At 42.9% G+C, this 24,642-nt stretch overlaps 2 protein-coding genes across 2 annotated transcripts in view; one reads left to right on the forward strand and one right to left on the reverse strand.

Annotated features, from left to right (window-relative positions):
- NDUFAF2 (NADH:ubiquinone oxidoreductase complex assembly factor 2) overlaps positions 1–20,621 on the forward strand; it is a 65,206-nt gene extending 44,585 nt beyond the window's left edge. Inside the window, exons 3-4 of the mRNA XM_076361656.1 lie at positions 892–932; positions 20,264–20,621. Of these exons, the coding sequence (XP_076217771.1) occupies positions 892–932; positions 20,264–20,521 (299 nt within the window). The 3' untranslated portion in view covers positions 20,522–20,621. The remainder of the gene's footprint in view (positions 1–891; positions 933–20,263) is intronic.
- A 794-nt stretch (positions 20,622–21,415) lies between these two features.
- Positions 21,416–24,282, reverse strand: SMIM15 (small integral membrane protein 15). The gene is made up of 3 exons (XM_076361657.1): positions 24,221–24,282; positions 23,922–23,997; positions 21,416–23,198 (listed from the first exon to the last, which is right to left on the reverse strand). Exon 3 carries the CDS (start codon positions 23,169–23,171, stop codon positions 22,947–22,949), a length of 225 nt encoding a protein of 74 aa, XP_076217772.1. The 5' UTR covers positions 23,172–23,198; positions 23,922–23,997; positions 24,221–24,282; the 3' UTR covers positions 21,416–22,946.
- Positions 24,283–24,642: the final 360 nt, after the last annotated feature.

The raw sequence follows: 24,642 nt of genomic DNA on the forward strand, positions 1-24,642 counted from the left end.
ATAATGCCTGTAATAGTTGGAGCTATCTCTAGTAATTCGTCGACTGAATGAAGCAAGACCTGACGGAGTGCTGCTTCTCTCTCTGCAGTGGGGTCCCTTTGGGTTGCTACCTCCAGTCAGTCCCACACTAACCATCGCCGTTTGCAATGGGAGTGGGCATAAGTCTATTGATTTTGGTTCATCACGGAAAACCTGAGCCGCAGGACAATTGTCGTTGCTACTGCTTTCATTCCTCTTCTGTCTTCTCCAATGTGAATTGACCGAGATGGAGGGAGCCTTCCCTTGGTTACAGTCCCTCCCCCTTGATGCAGTGGGTAATCCCACACAGCTCTAAGACATGGTGCAGTCAGGGTTATGCAGCCCCTCAGTCAGGTTTGGGGCTGTATCTCGCATCCCTGTAAAGGAATTCTAGTTGGCACTAACATGAATAGGTTTTCGGCTCTAACAATGCCTGAGGCATATACAGGAATCCCTTTTCTACAGAGTGGTCTAAGGCTTTTCAGACTTTTCAGCACTCATCTTGTCATTTTCTCAGGGTGAAGCTCAGCTCTGTATAGCAAGCTCAACAACAGGCCTTGGGCTGTGAACCCTGCTTTTTAAGCCCTGTTTTGGCAGCCAGGGTGGTATGTAAACTGTGCCCAAGCTTTCCTCACAGAGGTGATTTCCCCACCCCCACCCTTCCTTCTGTGAAGACTGAGAGTATTGACATGGGAAATAACATCTTCGGTCTTTATATTTTGGGAAATGACATTGCTTGCCAGGTTGTGGCAAACTCTATTGTAATTTTTCATATAAACATTTGCTTTCTGTTACAAATTCATCATAATTTGAGTTTTGTGTGTGTGTCTCTGATCTTTGAAATAATCCATTTGATTTTTATTTCTTTTGTAGCATGGATAAGAAAAAAAAGAAAGGATCCACCCACCATTGAGGTGAGAGAGATAAAGTGTCTTTAAATTTTCAGTTGTTGTAATTAAACTACAATAATTAATTTATAGTGGACTCATCTGTCCAGTAACCTGTCACTTTTGGGGGAGAATTTAGTATGTTGCTTGCCTAATTGATGAAATTATACACAGACTAGATATCTAACACTTAGGAAGAAGAAAAAACAAATGGAAATATAAACTCCAGTGTTCTTTAGTTGTTACTTTTATCTATGTGAATTCTTTAAGATGATCTATGTAGATTCTTTAAGATGATCATGGCCATTCAAGAGTTTCTTTAAATAAATTCTGAAATTACTGCTATGAATTTCTAAAATAGGTCCTCTATGTATTAATGCAAGGTTTTTTTATGGTAGTTGACATTAAAATGCAGGTTTCAAATCCAGTTGCCAGTGGATTCATCAGTACAGGAAAACAAATTGCACTAACGTTTTACATTGCTAATGAGATGGGGGAGTTGCAGCCATGACTTTTTCCGTAAGTGGTTTCTAATGGAATGAAGCAGGGAAATACCCCACAGTCTTAAAAGCTGATGAGTTTGTAAAGAGTGGAACAAGTTTGACTGTTATCTGTGTACGCATGCACATACACTACTTGCCCTGGATTTGTATTACAAGTTGCTAAGCACCAGCTAGGAATGAGTGAGTAGATGAGGCATGGTTTACTACAGGAGATTCAAACTGACACCCACAGAGGCAGATACTTGACTTGCATCAGTAGGAATAACCGTGTCAAATTCAGTGAAGGTATGTTGGCATGCTCTAGCCAAAGATTTGGTCACTGAGATCTTCTGGAATATACTGTTTGTGAAAAGTTGTCCTGCCTGCCTGTGTGTTAAGATGACCTGGGGAAGCTTGTCAGCTGATGTTTACAAGCCATAACTCATTGAAATGAGCTCCCACACAACTTACAGCTTTTCAACTAATTCTCTCTGCCGCTGTTTCGCACTTGCCACTGAGGTTGTAGAGATAATAAGGGCTATAATACATCCATGAATGGAAGACATTTAAGTTAAATTTATCCTCAAAGCTTTTTAGGACTTAAAGCAGATTAATACACTTTTCTTTGCATTCACATTCAGGGAAGTATTAATTGTGATTTTTAAAAATTTTTTTTTTCTTCTTTCCCCTCCCTCCTCATCCTAGTTACTTGTGCAGAAGTGATACTACAACAGTTGTTCTGTCTAAGCTTGGACTGATCTCCTTTTAAGTAGCTCTGGCTCATACTAACTGTATACATTCAACTTTTATTGTTGAAATTACCATCTCATGTGATACTTGAAGGTGGGGGGTGTTGCATATCTTTTGTCCTATCGTTTCCATGAGCCAGACTGCCATGATAATTGTGCTAAAATCAACCTGCTCCAGAGAACGTGGGCAGCCTTGGGTTTGGAGTTGGTGCAATAAAACTCCTCCTGGCGCTGGAAGTGTTGGTTCTGTTTCAAAATAGGGAGCAAGGAGTCTCCACCCAAGAGTGCTGAGAGAGCTGGCAGAGGAGCTCGCAAAGCCACTCTCCATCATTTATCAGCAGTCCTGGTTAACGGGGGAGGTCCCGGACGACTGGAGGCTTGCCAATGTGACGCCCATCTACAAGAAGGGCCGGAAGGAGGATCCGGGGAACTACAGGCCTGTCAGCCTGACCTCGGTGCCGGGGAAGATTATGGAGCGGTTCATCTTGAGGGCGCTCACAAGGCATGTGCGGGACAACCAGGGGATCAGGCCCAGCCAGCACAGGTTCATGAGAGGCAGGTCCTGCTTGAGCAACCTGATCTCCTTCTATGACCAGGTGACCCGCCTAGTGGATGAGGGAAAGGCTGTGGATGTGGTCTACCTGGACTTCAGCAAGGCCTTTGACACCGTCTCCCACAGCATTCTCCTAGAGAAGCTGGTGGCTCAGGGCTTAGACAGGTGTACTCTGCGCTGGGTCAAAAACTGGCTGGACGGCCGGGCCCAGAGAGTTGTGGTGAATGGAGTTACATCCAGCTGGTGGCAGGTCACAAGTGGTGTTCCCCAGGGCTCAGTTTTGGAGCCAGTTCTGGTTAGTATCTTTATCAATGATCTGGATGAGGGGATTGAGTGCACCCTCAGTAAGTTTGCAGACGACACCAAGTTGGGCGGGAGTGTTGATCTGCTCGAGGTTAGGAAGGCTCTGCAGAGGGACCTGGACAGGCTGGATCGATGGGCCGAGGCCAACGGTATGAGGTTCAACAAGGCCAAGTGCCGGGTCCTGCACTTCGGCCACAACAACCCCATGCAGCGCTACAGGCTTGGGGAAGAGTGGCTGGAAAGCTGCCCAGAGGAAAAGGACCTGGGGGTGTTGGTCAACAGCTGGCTGAACATGAGCCAGCAGTGTGCCCAGGCGGCCAAGAAGGCCAATGGCATCCTGGCCTGTATCAGAAACAGTGTGGCCAGCAGGAGTAGGGAAGTGATCGTGCCCCTGTACTCAGCCCTGGTGAGGCCTCACCTCAAATACTGTGTTCAGTTTTGGGCCCCTCACTACAAGAAGGACGTTGAGGTGCTGGAGCGTGTCCAGAGAAGGGCAATGAGGCTGGTGAGGGGTCTGGAGAACAAGTCTTATGAGGAGCAGCTGAGGGAACTGGGGTTGTTTAACCTGGAGAAAAGGAGGCTGAGGGGAGACCTCATCGCTCTCTACAACTACCTGAAAGGAGGTTGTAGCGAGGTGGGTGTCAGTCTCTTCTCCCAAGTAACTAGTGATAGGATGAGAGGAAATGGCCTCAAGTTGTACCAGGGAAGGTTTAGATTGGATGTGAGGAAAAATGTCTTTACTGAAAGAGTGGTTAAACATTGGAACAGGCTGCCCAGGGAAGTGCTTGAGTCACCATCCCTGGAGGTATTTAAAGGACGTGTAGATGAGGCACTTAGGGACATGGTTTAGTGGGCATGGTGGTGTTGGGTTGATGGTTGGACTCGATGATCTTAAAGGTCTTTTCCAACCTTAATGATTCTATGATTCTACGATTCCACAGGTGAGAGAACTTTGGATCAATAGCATTCTAAATATTTACCTTCCAGAAAAAGCAATTCATGGAGAATGAAAGATTATTGGGAGTAATGGTGCATTCAGAGTTACAGGATTGCTTATACCTTCAGTTTCATGAGGTCATAGATCTGAAAAGTAATTTAGCAGCTAGGTACTTTACCTGCAGGACTGTGCATTGACCTTATCGGAGCAGAAGTGATATACCAGGAATTTGAAAAGTAGTTATCTTTTCGTCCAAGTAATCTCTAAATTGTTTTTCCTGTATAAGAAAAGGTAGTTCAAATATATGTATGTTGAAAATTCTTGCTAATATTTTGAAAATAATACTGCAGTCACATTTTAAATATGTGATAGTGCAGCTTAATTTTTTTTTCTGTATTAGCGTAGGGTGATATGTATGATCTACTTTGCTCCTGATTTGAAACTGTTATACCACAAACCCTTATACCACAATATCATTATAAATATAACTATACTAGTGAAGTACATATAGAATACTGTTTGGTCCCTATTTGTAGGACTGATTGGCTTTAGTGTTTTAGCTACATAAACTTTACTGGCTGCTATTCTGTATTATATTCCCTTTTTGACAGTAATGCTGCTATGGTAAACTGCTGTTTGACAGCTCTGGAACAAGGCAATATTTGTGATCATATTTCATGTTGAAACCCTGTATAACAAATCTCCTTGTTCTTTCACATACTTCTCATGAGACTAGACTATTTCTGAAAAAGGATGCAAAGCCCACAAATTTTGCATTTTTGCTTTAATGACATTTTACTGTCAACATCATATTGTAAGACCACAAAACAGCATTAAAGTTCCTAAAGTGTAAGTTTCTGGAGCTGTGCCTATGTTCCTACCTTTGTGGTCTGTAATAACACTTTTTTTGGGGGTGCTTTTCCTTTTTTCCTGTCCTTTGCCAATCATCTTTTTTTTTCTCTTTCTGCTATCAAATGACATATGTTAAACTTTATTAAAATTTTTGTTCCCCTTCTCTGCTCTGTTTGCCTACCACCCCCCTATAGTATTTTATGTTTGGGTTTTTTATATTTGTGAAACTTGTCTTTTATTCAGCTCTCAGCTATGGGTGATAGAGGTTGCCACACTGCTCAGGCTATCAGGTCTTATGATGAGCTCTGTGATCAAACTTTAATTGAAAGTATTGCAGAGATACGGCTTCACAAATCTGGATCTTACTGATCTTACTGATAGCACTGATGACCATATGTTGGGAACCAATGGTTTCGTGAATACTGTAGGCCAACAAGATGTCATTCGTAATCATCATGACATGTCAGTCACTTAAATGAGAATGAACGTGAGTTGTCCTTCCTTACACTGGTCAAGGTAGCTGGGTCATGACACCAGCTAAGTCTGTTGACGACGTTCTTAAGACTTGATAATGTTTTGGGTTTAGGCCATTCTGTCTTCCACAAACACCTAAACGATCTTTTTTTGTTTCTATTATAAAGCTTTCATTTTCTCACAGAAGAAATTGCTTTACATCTCTTCTTTAGATTCCTTTTTTTTTTTTTAATGGAAGAATACTGCAGTGACTTCACCAGACAACTTGTTCAGTGTTAGGTGTTTCACATACTTAACGGTTTCTTTCCTCCCTGCGCCCCCACCGCTTTTTCCCCATTTTTGGAGGAAGTCACTTAGACCAGGGCTAGTCATAACCCAAGAATGCTGCTCATCGCCTTGGTTATTTCTAATCTGACCAGTAATGTATGGCACGTTAGTGGTTGGAAGCCTTGGGTTTTAAAAGCCACCTTCTGGGATACTGGAAACAGTTGGTTGCCTTTTGATTTTATTACAGCTTGAAATATGCCAAGTCTCATTCTCAACTCAGTTATGATGAGGGTGATAACTTTGCAAATGAATGCAGATGAAGTTGTTTCTTATCTTGCACTTAAACATATTCTGTTCCTATGGTAATCAGGGAGTCCATCTTGATAGAGAATTTCGGATCACATATGCACCCAGTGTAAGCATGCATGTGTGCATACATATACATATACACATACTACTTTATAACGGGTGAGAATCTGGGCTTGTATATGTATATTTTTGCATTTCTATAGCATTCTGTCATCTGTCCCTTTATATATATTGTGTATGGTCATATATGCTTGGCTGAGGAAAATTTGTCATTACCTTTATTCCTGTGCAGCTGTAAATTATATTTCAACCAATTTAACAAGTGATGAATAATTAAGTAGACTACTAGATTTCTTTATTATGTATATGGGACACTAGGTGTATGTAGCATGTTTTTGGACAAATAGGAAATGTGCCCTTGTCTAGAAAGCTTACAGTTTTAAATTACTGAAAATGTTTTAAAGGCTACAAATACTAAAATATTTTTAATCAAATGCTATTTTGTGGAAGCAGATTTAATAATTTATCACTTTACATGCAAATTAGTTTACCTGCTAAGCATTAATGTCGGAATTTATTAACAAAAGTTGTCTTGGGATATGGCAGTTGTTTTATAGGAGTGATGTTCCATCCATGCAAATTATTTCTTTAAGAGACCTTCCATTCTTCAAGCCATAGTCCACTTTCAGTATGGCTCATCAACTAGATTGTAAGGTAAATGTAAACGTGGTGTCTCACATACACTCCTACCTCCCAGTTTTCCTTCTGGCTACAGATTTCACTCCTGATTTAAAACATGGCATCTTTATCTTTTGGATTTTTCACATCTCGGTTGCAAAGGAAAGAAAAAATGCTCTTGGGAGGCAGGGGGAAAATTCTTCTCTTCAGGACTCCTTTTTTTTAGGCTTATGTTACTGTTCCATCACCAAAGCGGATGTTAAATACCCCCAAATTTAAGATGTTAAACAATGTAACACCTATAGGATCACTGTGGGTATGTCTCACTCTTTTTATGCACCTATATGAATTTCAAGCAAAGTTCGGCTGATAACATCTCGAGACTTCTCAGCACTTTGCATGGCATTCACAAGCTTTGCTGTATTCTACATTTCCTGTTTTCATTCTGGGTCACATCCCTTTAAAAAAAAAATGCTTTATTTAAACTTTGAGATAACATTATCTAAATATATTAAAAATACTAATGAAAGAAATTGTTATTTTCTGTTGGACCAGCTCCTAATTGAGATAGTGTCTGGATGCGTAAGATACTTGTAAGCTTTGGTTATGGTGCCTGTTTCAACAGAGTATCTACCTCTCTATGTCTCTCATCTTTACACGATCAGTGCATATGTAACACACCGCCAGGTTTTCCCCCACACAGATAGTGGGAGTCATATCAAAATTGGTTTAGGTATCTTCTATCTAAGACACATTGAGTCTTCAGCTTCTAAACCTGGAAGGAACTAAGAGGCACATTTTTAAGGATGTAGCAAACCTTAAAAATATCAGGCATATAGTGAGTTTTTAGGCCTTTCTGTGCCTAACTTCTATTTGATTTCTTTACTACTTCTAATTTCAGAGGGCATCAGATTTGTCAGGGCTTTTAAAGGATCCTACTGTCTGTAACCCAAAGTGCCTGAATGTATTTAGAAGTCTTATTTTTTCCCGTAACAGACCTACACACTACTTCTGACAGTGTCCTAAGGTTCAAGAGTATCTGAGTAACTTGGCATTGTTTTATGGCCTTGTCTGTAGAATGGAGATCGAAATAAAGTTACAGACTATCTTGGGGTGCCAGGAAATGCATGAGGAAAAAACAGAGAAGGTTCTCATGGCAATGCCTAGAGAAACTGGTATGGAGAGAAATGTAGTTTATCTCTGAACCTACCCGTGTGATATCCTGCGATTGCCAGATGTGTACCTATAGTAATGCTACTCTGTGAACACAGATCCTTGTACTAGAAGCCACTTCACTGTTAAGCTAGATGCCGCTTCCTCTGTAGTGCACGCAGGGCTGCATAGCTACAGGTATTCTAGTGTAAATTGAAACCTCACTGTTGCTTTGTGTGCATGCGTATGTTACTATTTCATGGGAATTAAAGTAGAATTGCATGTTCCTTTAATTAGTGTCAAGAGCCTGAAAATAGTTTGAAGTAGAAAACCACTGTAAATGACTGCTTTTCTCATGCATTATGTACTTGTTACACAGTAATACAACACAGTGGCTTCTGAATTGCACAGTTGGCTAGAAGGTGAAACGTTAAAAAAAGAAACTTTTTGTGACAGCTCTTGTCTTCCTTCAAACTATTTCTAGCCTTTCCATAATTATCTGTTTTGACAACCTCTTTGTCAAGGGAGGAGAAATGTACTTCAGTGAGTTGTAATAAGCATAAGGTTTCAATGATTGTTTCTCCCCCCCCCCCCCCAATAATTACATTGAAATTCCATTCTGTTTGGTTGCCGCAATGCATACCCATTTTTCCCATTTATTTGATCATAAGTATTATTTATTAGTATGATTATTGATTAGTATGATCAAAACTGGCTTCAGTCATGGACATTAGTTTACACAGAATTCATGTTCCTTTAACCAGAATGGGATGCAGTTTAGAAAAATTCTTTGGCTGACACTGTTGGGATTGCACGTGATGGTTTTGCTTCTATCTTCTTTCAGATGCTTCAGTTGAGAAGTTTTAAAATGCGAACTCTGACATGGAGATTGTACATTCTTGCATAGAGAACAGGGCTTAGCAAATGAGTATTTTACTCCTGAAGCCACAAAAAGCTGCAGAATATGATTTACAGTTCTGAGAAATGTTATTAAAAAAGCACAGGGATAAACAGCGCTCTGAGCAAAATATTTTCCACCATGGTTGTCCAGGATCACAACCAAGATTGAAAATTTGGGTCATATTCAAATGACTTGACTTGCACTAAATAGCATTTTGCATAGTAAATTGTGCATGATTCCAGAGAGGATTATTACTCAGTGTGAAAGGACAGTAAAATTTGACAATATAAAGAGATGAGCTACAAAGGTCTAAATAGAAGGAAGTGGTCAGAGAAGTCACTAAAAAAAAAAAAAAAAAAAATTGAAAGCTTGAAGAAGCCATCATCTTTTAGAGTTTTTTTTCTCTTAATTCGCTCTAACTTTCTCCTCAGGCTGGAACACAGGTGCTTGTCAGCCTCCACAGAAGAGTATCGAGGCACCAATTTGTCCCATTACTTCCAGTTTGCCTATGCTGCAGATCCCAAGGCTATAAGGGGAGAGCGCTGCTGCCGCCCTGCTGCTACTCTTCCTGTGGGAGGGAGTGCATGGAGCATTGGCTCTGTCCCTAATTCACTGTCAGCACAGCTGAACGGGGGTGGAGGGAGAAGTAACAGTGTACCAGGAAAAAGGCTGGTACAGATTACATCATATGTAGAGTAAGGGGAAAGCAAGGACCAAACTGGGACTGAGTCACAGCTACAGTTCCTTGTTTGCTTTGTGGGCATCAAGGCTATGCATTGCCCTTTATTCAGGGGAGAGTGCAGTGGTGCCAGGCTAGTTTGTGATTTTTGCTGCTTCTACACAGCTTCATCTGTGATCTACATCTTGTATATGTAGTTCTGTACAAAAACCTTTGCAGTATTATAAAAATAATCCAGGCACAAACCCCTACTGACTCCATGTGTTGCCGACATGCTTTACATTCCAGCGTCTGTGCCTTTTCTCTTGCTTTTGCCCCTCATTACATGTTCTTGCCAAATACATGTGTGCTATGCTGTGGTGCCCTAGAGACTATGTCAGCTCATGCCAGAGATTCGGTAGCTCAGAAGTAGCAATATAGTAATTTAGTAATAGGTATCATTGTTTCTCTGTAGATTTGATTTAAACAAAAATTGCTGTGAGTTAGAATTAGTATTTAACTGATCTAGCTTGGTAGGAAATGTGGTAATAGCACTGCATTTAAAACTAAATATTGGGCTGTCATCAAAGCATGTATTTGTACATATATCTGTAATCAGTATATTGGTTTAACACTTACACGAGTTGTGGAGTGCTTTAAACCCTAATTGCAATTTTTGTGCTGTTACTGATTGATTCCAAAGAATTAGTGCACCTCTCATTTACAGGATTAGGAACCCAAAACGCACAAACAGCCTTCATCTAGAGTGAACTGTAACAGATGATCCTAAGGAGTTACCTTTCCCTTACAATAGAATGGGAGTCAGAGTTTCCCATTTCAAAAACCTGTGGACCGTTAGAGGTCCATTTCTGTATCTGCTTATGTTTAAGGAGTTGTTGCAGGTTGCAAGCAAAAGTAACTGTTCTAAAACAGCAGCTGTGTTAGTTTAGTAATTTGTTTAGATAATTTATCTGATTTATGTTCAAAGGTCAAAAAGGCTGTTCTACAAAGCCTAGACAATGAGAGATGCCATAAATTGTGATGTATCCAACAAAGATCATTCAGATCAGTTTCCTTTTGAGTTACGCAGGGTGCATCCTTCTAAAAAATCACACTGAGTGCACAGAACACAGTCCATATTTTAAAACTGCAACTGATCAGAGATTTGCTCGAAAACTAAACCTGAATAAAGCAAATCTTACATTGATTTGACTAGTGTTGATTGTCAATTGATGAAAGATATTTAGCACGTATGTTCTTTATAAAATTAGCAGTCAGTTGGCTCAGTTTTTGATTTAAATAAGTATTTTAGCAAAGCCAGCTACGCCTTTCTAATTCAAACTGCTCCTCTGTTTTTGCCATGCACTGACACAGCCCTTCATTTACCACATTATTTCTTATTCCTGACCTGGCACTGCTGAGCTCATGCTCAGTTGCTGAGTTAACAAGACCTGCCCTGGATCAGAACATTCAGTGCTTCCCAGTGGTGAGGGCCTCTCTCTGCCTCCTACTCTTGAAATATGATGTAATAGCTGATTATTTCATCTTGCCTATTTAACTTGCCAAACTGGAAAACAGGATTTGGTTAACCAGTTTGGTGATATTATGAAAACAGGTGAATTGGCTTAACTTGTAGCACTTTGCTGGACTTTTAGTTAATTTGTCAGTGAAGAAAAAATTCTGACATGTCAAATTGTCTTATAACAATCAATTTTTTTAATACTGTTCCAAAACACATTTTTTCCTTTCCATTTGTCATCTTTTTAATTTTTGCTAACTTGTGTATATGAATTTTTAACAGGCAGAGTTCAAAGTTCAAGTTAATTCATGATTAAACATAAAATATTCAAACTAGACACCAAAATGCAAGTATTCTATGAATATGTAGTGTCTGTACAGTTCAAACAAAGAACATTAGTCTGTCCAGATGTTTCTCAGTTCTGGTATCAAATAATAGTTAGCTAACCCTATTCAAATCAAGAGAAATCATGAGTATTTCAACATATATAATTAAGATAATTTAGGAAGCTGGAATAGTTTCTAAGACAACATAAAGAAGCTATTTTTAATTTAATCAAAATACCCATCTGAAATGAAATTTGACAGTTTGCTCAAAATTAATAATACATAAAACCCTTGTATTTATAGGTTTGCATATAGTGTCTTTAGAAAATCATCTGGAAAGAACAAAACCAAAACAAGTACCAGTTTGTTAAAATAATCTTTAAACAATCTTTCTTGGCCATTGTTACATTGGTACTGTACGTCTAGCCATCTGCATCCCTAGAGCTACTTGTTCACAAGTTTGGGTTGCCCTTTGCCTTCAGGAGACTGAAAATACTCCATGAGAGGCAAGTGGTGTTACAACCGATGGCTGGCTTGAGGACTGAGAGAGAAACAGTAAGGACGTAAGAGGAAGGGGAGGAGGAGTTCCTCAGAGTGTGGGATTCAGGAGGTGCTGCAGGATAGAAAGAAGTACAGGTATTTGCCTGTGGAGAAGACTGGCAAGAAGTGTTCAGCAAAGGCTAGTCACTAGTGAGCAAGACCCCAGCTGAAGGAAAAAGCAAGTCTAGAGAAACCTCTTTTGTATTTATGACATTTTCCTACCGGGAGGAACTAATTTTATTTATTCTGTAAGACTACTAGTTTATTCAGAAAAGGGAAAGCGGCAACAATATAAGATCCTTTAAGAGTGAAAGAATTCTCCATTCCAAATCTTCAGCCTACAAAGCAGGTCTTCCAGTACAGCCTGGTAGGCACTCAAAGTCCTTTGACTAGAGACAAACTTGTAGATTTTTCTCCTTCTGTGGAGTAGAGGAGAATACAGTTTCCAAGCAGGAGAGGATGCTTGGTGATACGTCTCAGCTGCCAGAGTTAAGTGAGAGCTTTAAACAAAAATATAGTTTGCAAGAAAAGTGGAAATGTCATGTCAGTGGCATGAAATACAGCTTGATCCCTTTTGCAGCAATGCACTTGGAATACAGCGATATGGCTTGGGCTGCATTGCCCTCATGAGCAGGCTGTTTTTCATTCTTTGTTCATGCAGCTGTTACCACTACTAAGATGTCAGAATCACAGAATCATAGAATTGTTTAGGTTGGAAAAGACCTTTAAGATCATCAAGTCCAACCGTTAACCTAGCACTACGAAGTCCACCACTAAACCATGTCCCTAAGCACCACATCTACGTCTTTTAAATACCTCCAGGAATGGTGACTCAAGCACTTCCCTGGGCAGCCTGGTCCAATGCTTGACAGCCCTTTCAGTGAAGAAATTTTTCCTAATACCCAAACTAAACCTCCCCTGGTGCAACTTGAGGCCATCTCCTCTTGTCCTATCGCTTGTTACTTGGGAGAAGAGACCGACACCCACCTCGCTACAACCTCCTTTCAGGTAGTTGTAGAGAGCGATGAGGTCTCCCCTCAGCCTCCTTTTCTCCAGGCTCAACAACCCCAGTGCCCTCAGCCGCTCCTCATAAGACTTGTTCTCCAGACCCCTCACCAGCCTCGTTGCCCTTCTCTGGACACGCTCCAGCACCTCAACGTCCTTCTTGTAGTGAGGGGCCCAAAACTGAACACAGTATTCGAGGTGCGGCCTCACCAGGGCCGAGTACAGGGGCATGATCACTTCCCTACTCCTGCTGGCCACACTATTTCTGATAACAGGCCAGGATGCCATTGGCCTTCTTGGCTGCCTGGGCACACTGCTGGCTCGTGTTCAGCTGGCTGTCGACCAACACCCTGTTGTGGTTTAACCTCAGCTGGCAAGTAAGCACCACACAGCTGCTTGCTCGCTCCCCCCACCCCCAGTAGGATGGGCAAGAGAATCAGAAGAGTAAAAGTGAGAAAACTCATGGATTGAGAGAAGAACAGTTTAATAATTGAAATAAAGTAAAATAGTAGTAGTAATAATGATAATAATAAAAGAATATACAAAGCAAGTGATGCACAGTGCAATTGCTCATCACCTGCAGATGGATGTCCAGCCAGTCCCCAGGCAGCGGCCCCCCCCGGCCAGCTTTCCCCCAGCTGATGTACTGAGCATGATGTCACATGGTATGGAATGTCCCTGTGGCCAGTTTGGGTCAGCTGTCCTGGCTGTGCCCCCTCCCAGCTTCTTGTGCACCTCCAGCCTTCTCCGTCGGTAGAGCATGGGAAGCTGAAAAGTCCTTGACTAGTGTAAGCACTACTTAGCAACAACTGAAACATCGGTGTGTTGTCAACATTGTTCTCATCCTAAATCCAAAACACAGCACTGTACCAGCTACTAGGAAGGAAATTAACTCTATCCCTGCCGAAACCAGGACACATCCCCAGGTCCTTTTCCACTGGGCAGCTTTCCAGCCACTCTTCCCCAAGCCTGTAGCGCTGCATGGGGTTGTTGTGGCCGAAGTGCAGGACCTGGCACTTGGCCTTGTGGAATCTCATACAGTTGGCCTCGGCCCATCAATCCAGCCTGTCCAGGTCCCTCTGTAGAGCCTTCCTAACCTCGAGCAGATGAACACTTCCTCCTAACTTGGTGTCGTCTGCAAACTTACTGAGGGTGCACTCGATCCCCTCATCCAGATCATTGATAAAGATACTAACCAGAACTGGCCCCAGTACTGAGCCCTGGGGAACACCACTTGTGACCTGCCACCAGCTGGTTTGAACTCCATTCACCGCAATTCTCTGGGCCCGGCCATCCAGCCAGTTTTTTACCCAGCGCAGAGTACACCTGTCTAAGCCGTGAGCCGCCAGCTTCTCTAGGAGAATGCTGTGGGAAATGGTGTCAAAGGCTGTACTAAACTCCAGGTAGACCACATCCACAGCCTTTCCCTCATCCACTAAGTGGGTCACCTTGTCATAGAAGGAGATCAGGTGGGTCAAGCAGACCCTGCCTTTCCGAAACCCATGCTGACTGGGCCTGATGACCTGGTTGTCCTGTACATGTCATGTGATGGCACTCAAGATGATCTGCTCCATAACCTTCCCTGGCACCGAGGTCAGACTGACAGGCCTGTAGTTCCCTGGATCCTCCTGGCCTTTCTTGTAGATGGGCGTCACATATGCTAACCTCCAGTCCACTGGGACCTCCCCGGTTAGCCAGGACTGCCGATAAAGGATTGAAAGTGGCTTGGTGAGCACTGCTGCCAGCTCCCTCGGTACCCTTGGGTGGATCCCATCCGGCCCCATAGACTTGTGTGTGTCTAAGTGGCGTAGCAGGTCGCTAACCATTTCCCCTTGGATTAGGGAGTCTTCATTCCGCTCCCCATCCCTGTCTTCCAGCTCAGGGGACTGGGTACCCGGAGAACAACTGGTCTTACTGTTAAAGACCGAGGCAAAGAAGGCATTGAGGTACCTCAGCCTTTTCCTCATCCTCGGTGACAATGTTCCCCCCCGCATCCAATAAAGGATGGAGATTCTCTTTAGCCCTCCTTTTGTTGCTAATGTATTTATAGAAACATTTTTAATTGTCTTCTACAGCAGTAGCCAGATTAAGTTCTAGTTGGGCTTTGGCCCTTCTAATTTTCTCCCTGCATAACCTCACGACATCCTTGTAGTCCTCTTGCGTTGCCTGGCCCTTCTTCCAAAGGTCACAAACCCTCCTTTTTTTCATGAGTTCCAGCCAAAGCTCTCTCTTCAGCCAGGCCGGTCTTCTTCCCCACCAGCTCGTCTTTTGGCACATGGGGACGGTCTGCTCTTGTGCCTTTAAGATTTCCTTCTTGAAGAATGTCCAGCCTTCCTGGACTCCTTTGCCCTTCAGGACTGCCTCCCAAGGGACTCTGTCAACCAGGCTCCTAAACAGGCCAAAGTCTGCCCTCTGGAAGTCCAAGGTAGCAGTTCTGCTGATCCTGCTCCTTACTTCTCCAAGAATCGAAAACTCTTTATCATTTTGTGATCGCTATGCCCAAGACAGCCTCCAACCATCACATCACCCACAAGTCCTTCTCTGTTCACAAACAATAGGTCCAGTGGGATGCCTTCCCTAGTTGGCTCACTCGACAGCTGTGTCAGGAAGTTGTCTTCCACACACTCCAGGGACCTCCTAGGCTGTTTCCTCTCTGCTGTATTGTATTTCCTGCAGACATCTGGTAAGTTGAAGTCCCCCACGAGAATGAGGGCTGGTGATCGTCAGACTTCTCCCAGCTGCTTATAGAATATTTCATCTGCATCTTCATCCTTGTTGGGTGGTCTATAACAGACTCCGACCATGATATCTGCCTTGTTGGCCTTCCCCCTGATTCTTACTCATAAGCACTCGACCCTATCGTCACCATCATTAAGCTCTAGACAATCAAAACACTCCCTAACATACAGAGCCACCCCACCGCCTCTCCTTCCTCGCCTGTCCCTTCTGAAGAGTTTATAACCGTCCAGTGCAGCACTCCAGTTGTGCAAGTCATCCTGCCGTGTTTCTATGATGGCAACTATATCAGTTTTCCTGCTGCACAGTGACTTTCAGCTCCTACTATCTGTTGCCCATGCCGTGTGAATTGGTGTAGATGCACTTCAGTTGGGCTACTGATCCCGCCACCTTTTCTGGGGGGGAAGAAGCCCTAATTCCTATGTGACCATTCTCAGCTGCTTCCATGGTTTCTAACACATCCATAACCCTTGTGCCTTTGCTGCCGCATGGATCTCCATCCCTACCTCCACTGAGACAGCAGACCGAAGGACCTTGCTAGCACACCGTCCCTCAAACATTGATGTGCCGCCCCCAGGCTCATCTCTAGTGAGCCTGGTTTTATCCCTTTCCTCCTTCAAATCTAGTTTAAAGCTCTTTCAATGAGCTTTCAATGAGGCTATGCAGAAGTCATCAGTTTCTGGATGAAAAGCAGCTGCTTCAAACTCCACATAGGGCCACTTTGGCATTTCCTTAATAATAATGTTAGGTTCTGCAAGAAAACCTTAGAGTTTCTTAAACCCTGCCTTTCTAAGGAGGGAAGGCACGCAGCTCCAATCATTAGAAGGATTAAAAACCTCATAGAGCTTACAATAATCACCAAAGCTAGACAAGTAGTTACCTGCAGTGAGTAAAATGTCTTCTTTTACATTCCACCTAAAAGTAAACTGTAGAACATGTAGTTGGACGTAGTTCTCACCGCATCATATGTATCTTGTTCCAAATGCTGGGAGCTGGTGCATTTCAAGGTGAACATCTACATGTAGGGATTTCAACTGGTATAAAACATCGCTGGATGTCTTCAGGCATTTTTCATTTTTTAGCTTTGCTGCATAATCCAAATCCTTAGATTTCTCTTTTAATAAAAATGATGAAGGGCATTTCTGATAACTCTTTAGATGCCACGTGCCTCCTGAGAACTGCAGGTTCAAAGGGCTTTTATCATTTATTTGTATAAAGGGAGTGTTGGAAGAACAAGCTAACCCTTAGAAAACTGCAGTTACCTGGTAGATACCGTGTTCTCTGTGTTGGATAGAATGATTTTGTATTTCCCCTAAAGGTCAGAGCACATTACATATTCATGTTCTTATATTTCAGCAGAAAACGTATATGGTATGTTTGGGGGGGCAGTTTATAGTGAAGCTAGCCATTTTATAAAACATTTCAGTTCATCTTGGAGGAGGAGAGAAGATAAATGTTCTGAACCTGCCGATGTAATTTAAAAAAAACCCAAAAAAACAAAGACTTTCAGCTCCCAGTCAGTGTTTATGGTATTTCAAACAGTGAAGGGTTGGGTAGCAATGGAGCCTCAAAGTGAAAATGTAGCAGTGTGCAGGTGAGTTGGAAGAGCCTGTGATGCCATGGAGATTTACAGACTACTTGTCATGGGTGGAAGAGCCCAGCAGATGTCAGCTTCTCTACCGCTGTTCACCAGGTGATGGGAAGCCCTGTAGAACCAGGAGGGTGTCTGGGGAGGAACCTTTCTAACACTCACTCTATTTAATTGCAGTGAGCCATGCAGATAAACTGAAGCCAAATTTGGAAGATTAGTTATGAAGATCCTGCACGTTTCTAGTGTGTTTTAAGGATAATCCCTTCTATAAATATGCACGCAATAGTTTCATTAAAATTTACATTTTGAACCAAGTTGATTATCCTATTCAAATTTGGAACTACTTGGATCTTTTATTTAAATGCCTGTAATGGCAGGGAAACTTCAGTCTCATAACTGCTTCAAACTGCAGTGGCTATGGTAATTGAACCAATAGTATTTAGAAATACAATCACAATATTAAAAAAAAAAAAAAAGTACATGTTCTAGTGAGAATTGAGAATGAAATATTTGCTGGTGATAATATTAGAAACAGGAAGGATTGAGTGCCTGTGAGACAATTCCACAGAACAAACTCGACAGTATCAAAGGACAAGATGTTTATGCTAAGAAAACTCATCTATTTGACCCAATTTTTCTAATATGCCAATTGACACAAGATTCCTGAGTCACATTTTCTTTAATTTGAGCACAGGAACCCTGATTTCAGTGTACATATTAGTGGCATGAATTTAATGCATAAAATGGATGTGTGCAGATACTTTGAACTTGAAAAATTTTTATCCTGGTGTGGATTGTATAGAAGATTCTGAACAAGTCACTTCAGTATTTTTTTTTCTGTGTTTGCTAATGAGGATCAGTCCTCATGTTTTTTTCAAGATCAACATGGTTATTTTACTAGATCACAACTATACTGTGGCCAGTGAAAGCTGATTAAAAGAGCCTTACCTGAGTCTGAAAACCAGATGACAATTATACATCAACATTGAAAATGGAATTGGAGCATTTGGAATTTAGTTACAGCTGCTATTACCTGACTAAGATAACTTTGTTAAAGTAATCACTGGAAAAGATTTGAAGTTAGTAAGTAGCTGTTCACAGTAAGTGAATTACATTCGTATTTTAATAAATCATTTCATGCTGTTTTAGCAGAGACTATGATGCAGTCTTCAAATATCACAAAGGTATATGACCTTGTTTCTTAGTAGTGGGGTAATACAAGCACCATAGGAGTAATCCCCCTGAAATCAATAAGGTCATGGTAGATTTATACAGGCATGTGGTAAACAAGGACGGAATTGCGAGATGTTATAATGAGGTTTTGCTAAACTGACTGTCGAAAATTTGACCTTGTTACACTTGGCAATATGTTTATTTGAGTATGGGAGAATTTTCTCCCTCCCCGCCCCCTTCAGTTTGCAAAGTCGTTTATGTGCTGCTGGTATATTTTCATGCTATATAGGTATGTGAAGTGTTTCGCCTCTGCTCTGTGCATCTGTGAATTTAAGGATAGAGGCAATTAAGGGCTCAGAAAAAGGTGTTAATTTTCATGATATCTCTAAGAGAAGGTTTTCTTTAAATACTGCCTTTTTAAATGTTCTTAAATGTTCACATACTTGCTATGTCAACTCTTGGCAATATCACATGTATTTTAATGCCATTCCTAAAATAACGTCATGGTCTTCTACTCAGAGGGAAGTGTACTGGTCTAGTTTCTCCTTAACTATTCCATATACCTGTAATCCAGAGAAAGCTGTTCACCCTTTTTCCTCCTGTATCCCAGTCTAAATGTGGGTACTAGCAGCTTCCTCATTACATGGTGTTGATTACAGTTAAGTTGTATTTGGGTTCAAAGTGTTATAAAAATTCGTATCACCTTTCTGCTTTTTTTTCTAATACTCCTCACTATCTGCCCTAACAAAAGCACAGGGAAGTCTTGTTAGCAGAATTTGCAAATCATCCTTCTGATAGGAAACATATGCTAACAGATAAAAACCAAACCAGTATTTTTCAGGGCTTTTTTCTTTGTGTTTACTTTGGGAGTGCTTTGTGTTTTCCTCTGAACAATATGGCAAGGTCTACTAACAGCTGTTTTTCTGTTTACCTGTGGACAAGCCAGTAATTGTACTTGCTTCAACTAACAGCCTCAGCATTTCTCAGTGGAAGCAGCCAAATCCCAGTTCAAGTCATCTTTATTAGTGAATTTCCAGCTTTAACCTGTACCCAACCATGTTTCAGTACAGAGCTTCACAAAGTTGAATCAGCAAGTTGTACGAGCCTTCTCTGAATACACGTCCTGGGTGGGTTTTTTGGCCTTGCAGTAGGAGCATGCATCAGATAGATAGATAGTTGCTTCAGTTTATCAGAGGTAGAGGTAAACGTCTAAAACTAGATCACTTTTATTTGAATTTTTTACCAGTGCAGAGGCAGTAGGTATGATTTTACACCCTTTATGAATGCAGTACATTCATTTTAGCTAACACACCTGGTAGATACCTAGAGTTACCATACAGCTCGCCTAAGCAGTGTTGTGCTTAGTGTCCTCATCACAATACCCAGTTCACCTCTGCTGGCCCAGCAGTCGTCAGCTGAGGATGGGCTGGCCTGCCTTGCTTCTTGGACCATGCTGGTCCTCGGCCTTACTGAGCCGTCTTCAGAGTCCCTGGGGCAGGGTTTCCCTCAGTGATTTTTATGCCTTTTTTTCGCCCCCTGCAGTGTTTTTTCTCCTGAGTTACTAGTACCATCTCAGTAGTTTCAGTTCTGTCCTAGCTTTTTTTTAGCTATTTATTAGCTTATTATTTTAGCTAAAATTATTATTTTATTATTTATTTATTAATCTTGCCTGGCTTCGGCTTACGTAGTAGCAGAGCCAAGGTTGCCCATCTGTTTCTCTGATAACTGCACCCTGGGGCACAGATACCTAAAGTCATAGGCATAGTGAGTTACAGGAAGAAATGCAAGTGATAAATAGTGATGTAGTAGCAAGTCCTGCACAGAAAACAATGTAAAAAGTAGCCTTATTTTTAGTGCATTTTCACATCTGTTGATGGCTTACTTCTTTTCCTTTTTGATCCAATAGAATAGTGAAACTGGCACAGCACAATGCAGTTTTGCTTCAACAGCATGATCAAAACGTTAACAACATTTTAAACTAGGGTTGAAATTGCAGTTGTAGGAAAAGAATTAATTTTACCACATTTTACCTACGTACCTGAAAATTTGGATTATAAAATTAAGAAAAAGCGACTGCTTAAAATGTTTTATTCCAACACTGTCTATTGCATTTACTTCTGATTTATCGAATTACCTTTCTTCTGTGTTCTTAGGAGATTCTTAAGAATGAAAATTACAGAGAAGAAATGAAACAGAAAATCCAAGATGTCTCTGAAAAGGATAAACTGCTTCAGGCCAAGGAATACAAAGAGGGACTTGTTGCTGAACGAGTTCATACTCATGTTAAAGGCCACGCCTCAGCCCCTTATTATGGAAAGAAAGAGCCTTCGCAAGACCCAACAAGCACTGCGAGTAGCTTTCAGCCAGGCTCCTGGATGCCACCAGGCAGTGGTGGTAGTCATAATAAATAAACAGTTGCAATTTACAGATAGTGCTAAGGGATAAATACTTTAACAGACAACATAAATGGCTGTTACTAAGTGAGTATGCAATAAAAAAATATTAAAGCAGTTTCATTTATTTTTGCAGAACTGTTCAAGTAGGCTTAATCATGACAAACTACTGTAAAACGTTTGGGTTTCGTGAAAACCAGGATGTGTTAGTAAGTAACCAGGATGTGTTAGTAAGTTTGTTTTTGACAGTTGCTCTTCATCAGTTACTCATGAAATCATAGGTAGGTTTTCTAGCTACCTTAATTTTCTTAAGTAATTCTAAATTGTTTTTTCATTGAAGACTCATTTATTTTTAAAATTGTTTTTGATGTAATAAATTTTAGTTAATCAGTACACTTAAATTTTCCCAAACCTAGGCGTCAGTTTAAGATAGTTCTTCAGAATGCTCGTTAATTCCCTTGGCAGGGCCAGCGCACTTTCCTCTGGCCAGTGGATGGAAAAGTTGATTTCATTAGCAGGAATCACTACGACACTACACTGACTACGCACTGTATTAATCTTAGAGACATTCTTGTAACTTAAGTTTAAGAAAACAATCAACATGTTTGAATAATGTTTGACTTGCAGCCAGCAGTATAACACAGGATAAAATCAGGCTGAGTGAAACTACATATAACTACTATAATAGAAGTTAGAGGCACTTGGTAAAGCTGCTGGAAAATAACACAGGGTCTGGGGACAAGGGACCATCATTAATATTAAAAAAATAAAATTAGGATTTTTTTCTGGTGTATGCGGGGACTTCCCTAAACAATTAGGTCGATTTGGCCATAGTTTAGATACGTAAAATGTGCAGATTATTTGCTTAGAGATGGTGTTTGAGAACTTCAAGTCAAAATAAAGACCACTCAATTTTTTGGAAAAAAGTATCAAATTTATTTATGCAGTGCATCCTTCATCAGTTCTCCTCCATGTGTTTTAAGCTATGTAGGTATCAAAGGTGCAACACATACACATTTGACAACACGTGAGGCAAAACACTGGAGACTTAATCCCATGTATTTATAAAATGCCGAAATGTCATATTCTAATAATGCTTGCTTTGACCAACAAAACTGAAAGAGGATCAACAATACTTCACGTTCACTTTGTCATTTCAGTTAAGATTCCCCACTTCTAATCCCCCTTTGTGTCAGCCAGCTCTATAGGTCTCCTCACTGGAACAATGGTATCACTTTAAGGTTTTATTTTTAAACGTAAGTTGCTAGAAAGCACAACTCTGCGCTAAGTCTAAAAACCTAATGACTGCCACAAGCCCTTTAGAACTAGACTATTAATAAACGTTAGGCTTTGAAAAATCAATCAGATCTGTTAGAAAAACATGAATTGGAATGAAGGTTAAATAATTTTGGCGTATTTACAACACAAACCCCACTTGGACTTTTTCCAGTATGCCAGCATTCTGCAACCTGGAAGGCAGCGGTTTCCAAGGGCAGTGAGAACAAAGATCCCAAAGATCAGAAGGTTAGCACGTAGGAAGAACTACTGTCACCAGCATGCGCATCCTGCTCCTGTACCCTCCCACAGCCACCTGCTCTAGGTCACGAGGACACAGCACACTAGGCCACCGGAGCCTTTGGTCTCACCCCATTTATGGCTATTCTTTGAGGCATAAAAAGTTTCTGACAGCCGAAACAAATTAGTCACAGGTGGAGCGTTCAGGTGATCGTTAAGGAAAACCAAACAGCATAGTAGTGTATTTCATAGAACATGAGTGGCTAAGACAAACGAAGGTCACAAGAACAAGCAATCGGTTTCCTAGAGTTCGGGCTGAATTTAAAGACTGCTGATGGCTGGTAGTTCAGGAAACGGGAAAAGCTAAGTTAGTTTCTTTTTGCAGCCAAGCCCCACCATCGAAGACGCTACAGCAGACCCTGTGGGCGCACAGCTGAACGAACCGCAGGGCCACGTGGAGTGTCCGTAAAGGAAATCAGTAAGGTACGCTACCTAACTCTGAAGTTAGCTCATCTCTACAGCTCTGCTGAAGGTATACCAAAACTTGCCTTTCTGTAATCCAGTTTACCATTCACATTTTCCCCATAATTTGACAATTTTAAGACACTTACTAAGTCGTAGCTTAGCTAAGGAAAAAAAAAAAATCTACCTCCACAGCCACCCAACAGATTAATTTTTTAACATGCAAATTTAGAAAAGCAACCTGCACTAGAACACGAGTAGTAGAGTAAATGATTGTAACAAGTGTCACTTGGGCAAACTGACACAGATCATCTCAGGAGAAAAAAAATACACTGAAGGGATTAGATTTCATACTTCAAGAAATAACAGGATCAAGTATCAAAGGACAGTTACAACACAAAATATACAAGCGTTTCATTAAAAAAGTGGATTCTTTGCACAAGAAGGCCTTTTTTTTTTTCCCCATTTAATCCTTCTTTGTTCGTTTGGCTTTTGCAATATTCTCTTGGCGTTTCTGTTTCTTCTTTTGCTCTCGCTCCCTGGCCTCAATCATTTTTGCAAGCTTCCACGAAAGCGCTGCACTAATGATGAACAGTGGTGTAAGAGCCAAGATCACTGTAGTAAGAAAGCCGTATGGGTCCTTTGCAGCCCACTCCACGATGTATTCAGCCCAAGCCTTAATATCAAACATTTTTTCTGTTTTTCTATTGGGAAAACCCTACGGAAAAATAAAAAAATAATTTCTGAGTATTCAGAAAAATAAAAGCACACGTACACAGCAATTACCATTTTAATATGTCATTATCTTTCGTTATGGAAGAGCAAGTTCATTTCTGCTGTAAGTTAAAAGTAGTGCACAGTACGTGAAAGTAAGCGTAACACGAACCAAGTGCTGACCCTGCCTGAGAGTACAGTGTTTACAAAACAATTAGGCACTTCATCCAGCAGAGCTTCAGATGCTACCAAGAAAAAATTGCTACACGGAAAAAAAGTGAGGTCTGTGCTTCTTTGGAAGAGAAGGAGGAGTGCCCAGTTGGTCCATCTTCCCACAGGTTTTACCAGGGAGGGGAGGGAGCCGGGGCAGCCCTTCAACAGTGAACTAGCAAGAGTCGGCAAGTCACAAACAACGTAAACGCCGTGTCGGCAGCGAGCACGACGGTGCCGCTGTGCGTCAGCCCGCGCAGAGGCGCACAGGTAGAGGCCACCACACCGCTCCGGGCCGGTCGCCCGCCAGCGTCCAGGCGGCCTCGGCAGGGCCGGAACCCCTCGGCCAGCGGCAGGAGCCAGGCCGCGGCCACCCGGACACCTCCCCGGCGACTCCCGCCCCCCCGGTGCAGCCGTTGCGCTGTCCCCGCCGCCGGACGCCGCCGCCCCTCCGCCCCGTAACGGCCGGCCGCGCGCCCCGCCCCGCCCCCTCCCAACGGCTGCGCGCCGGCCTCACCTGCGGCGGGGGGGCCCAGCGCCGCCTCGGGCACCCCCCGGGCGCCTCGAGCGACGGAAGGGTGGCGCCGAGGTCCCTGCGGAGAGAAGACACAGGCCGTGAGGGAAAGGCGCCCGCCGCGGCCCGTCCCCGGCAGCGCTCGCCGCCGCCCGGCACGCGTAGCGCTGCCCGAGCGGGGGCGCAGGACGGCGGCGGCGGGAAGGCATCGCCGGGGCGCGGGGCGGGGCGGGGGGGGGCCGTGCCGTCCCGCCTCCCCTCACTTCCCTCCCGCTGCCCCCGGTACCGCTGCCCCACGGTACCGCTGCCCTGGAAGGCGCCGGCCTGCCGAGCGGAAACAGGAAGGAGGCGCCCGCTCCGCCCATGCCGGCCGGGCGCGGAGGAAACAGAGTCCACCCGCCGCGGCTGGCTAGAGCGGCCCCGCCGGCGGCCCGACCCACCTCCTTCGCCGCTGCCCGCCAGACGTCACCCCGGGGGCGGGGCAGCGCCACGCACATACGCGCGGGCGTGGGCGTGGGCGAAGCGGCCCCGCCACGCCCGGCCCACGGGGAGGGCCGGGCCCCGCCCGGGCGGTGCTTCCCCCGACAGGCCCGTGGGGCGCCGGCGGGGCCGGCCGCAGCCCGCCGGTGGTCTTCCGCGCTGCCGCCGCGCCGAGGTTTTTGTTACTGGTTCGAAAAAGACCGTAGGTAGGAAGAAAGAGCTGCCAAGGCGTCTGAACGGACTT

Source organism: Aptenodytes patagonicus, chromosome Z (assembly GCF_965638725.1).
Source record: "Aptenodytes patagonicus chromosome Z, bAptPat1.pri.cur, whole genome shotgun sequence".
NCBI classification, from domain to species: Eukaryota; Metazoa; Chordata; class Aves; order Sphenisciformes; family Spheniscidae; genus Aptenodytes; species Aptenodytes patagonicus.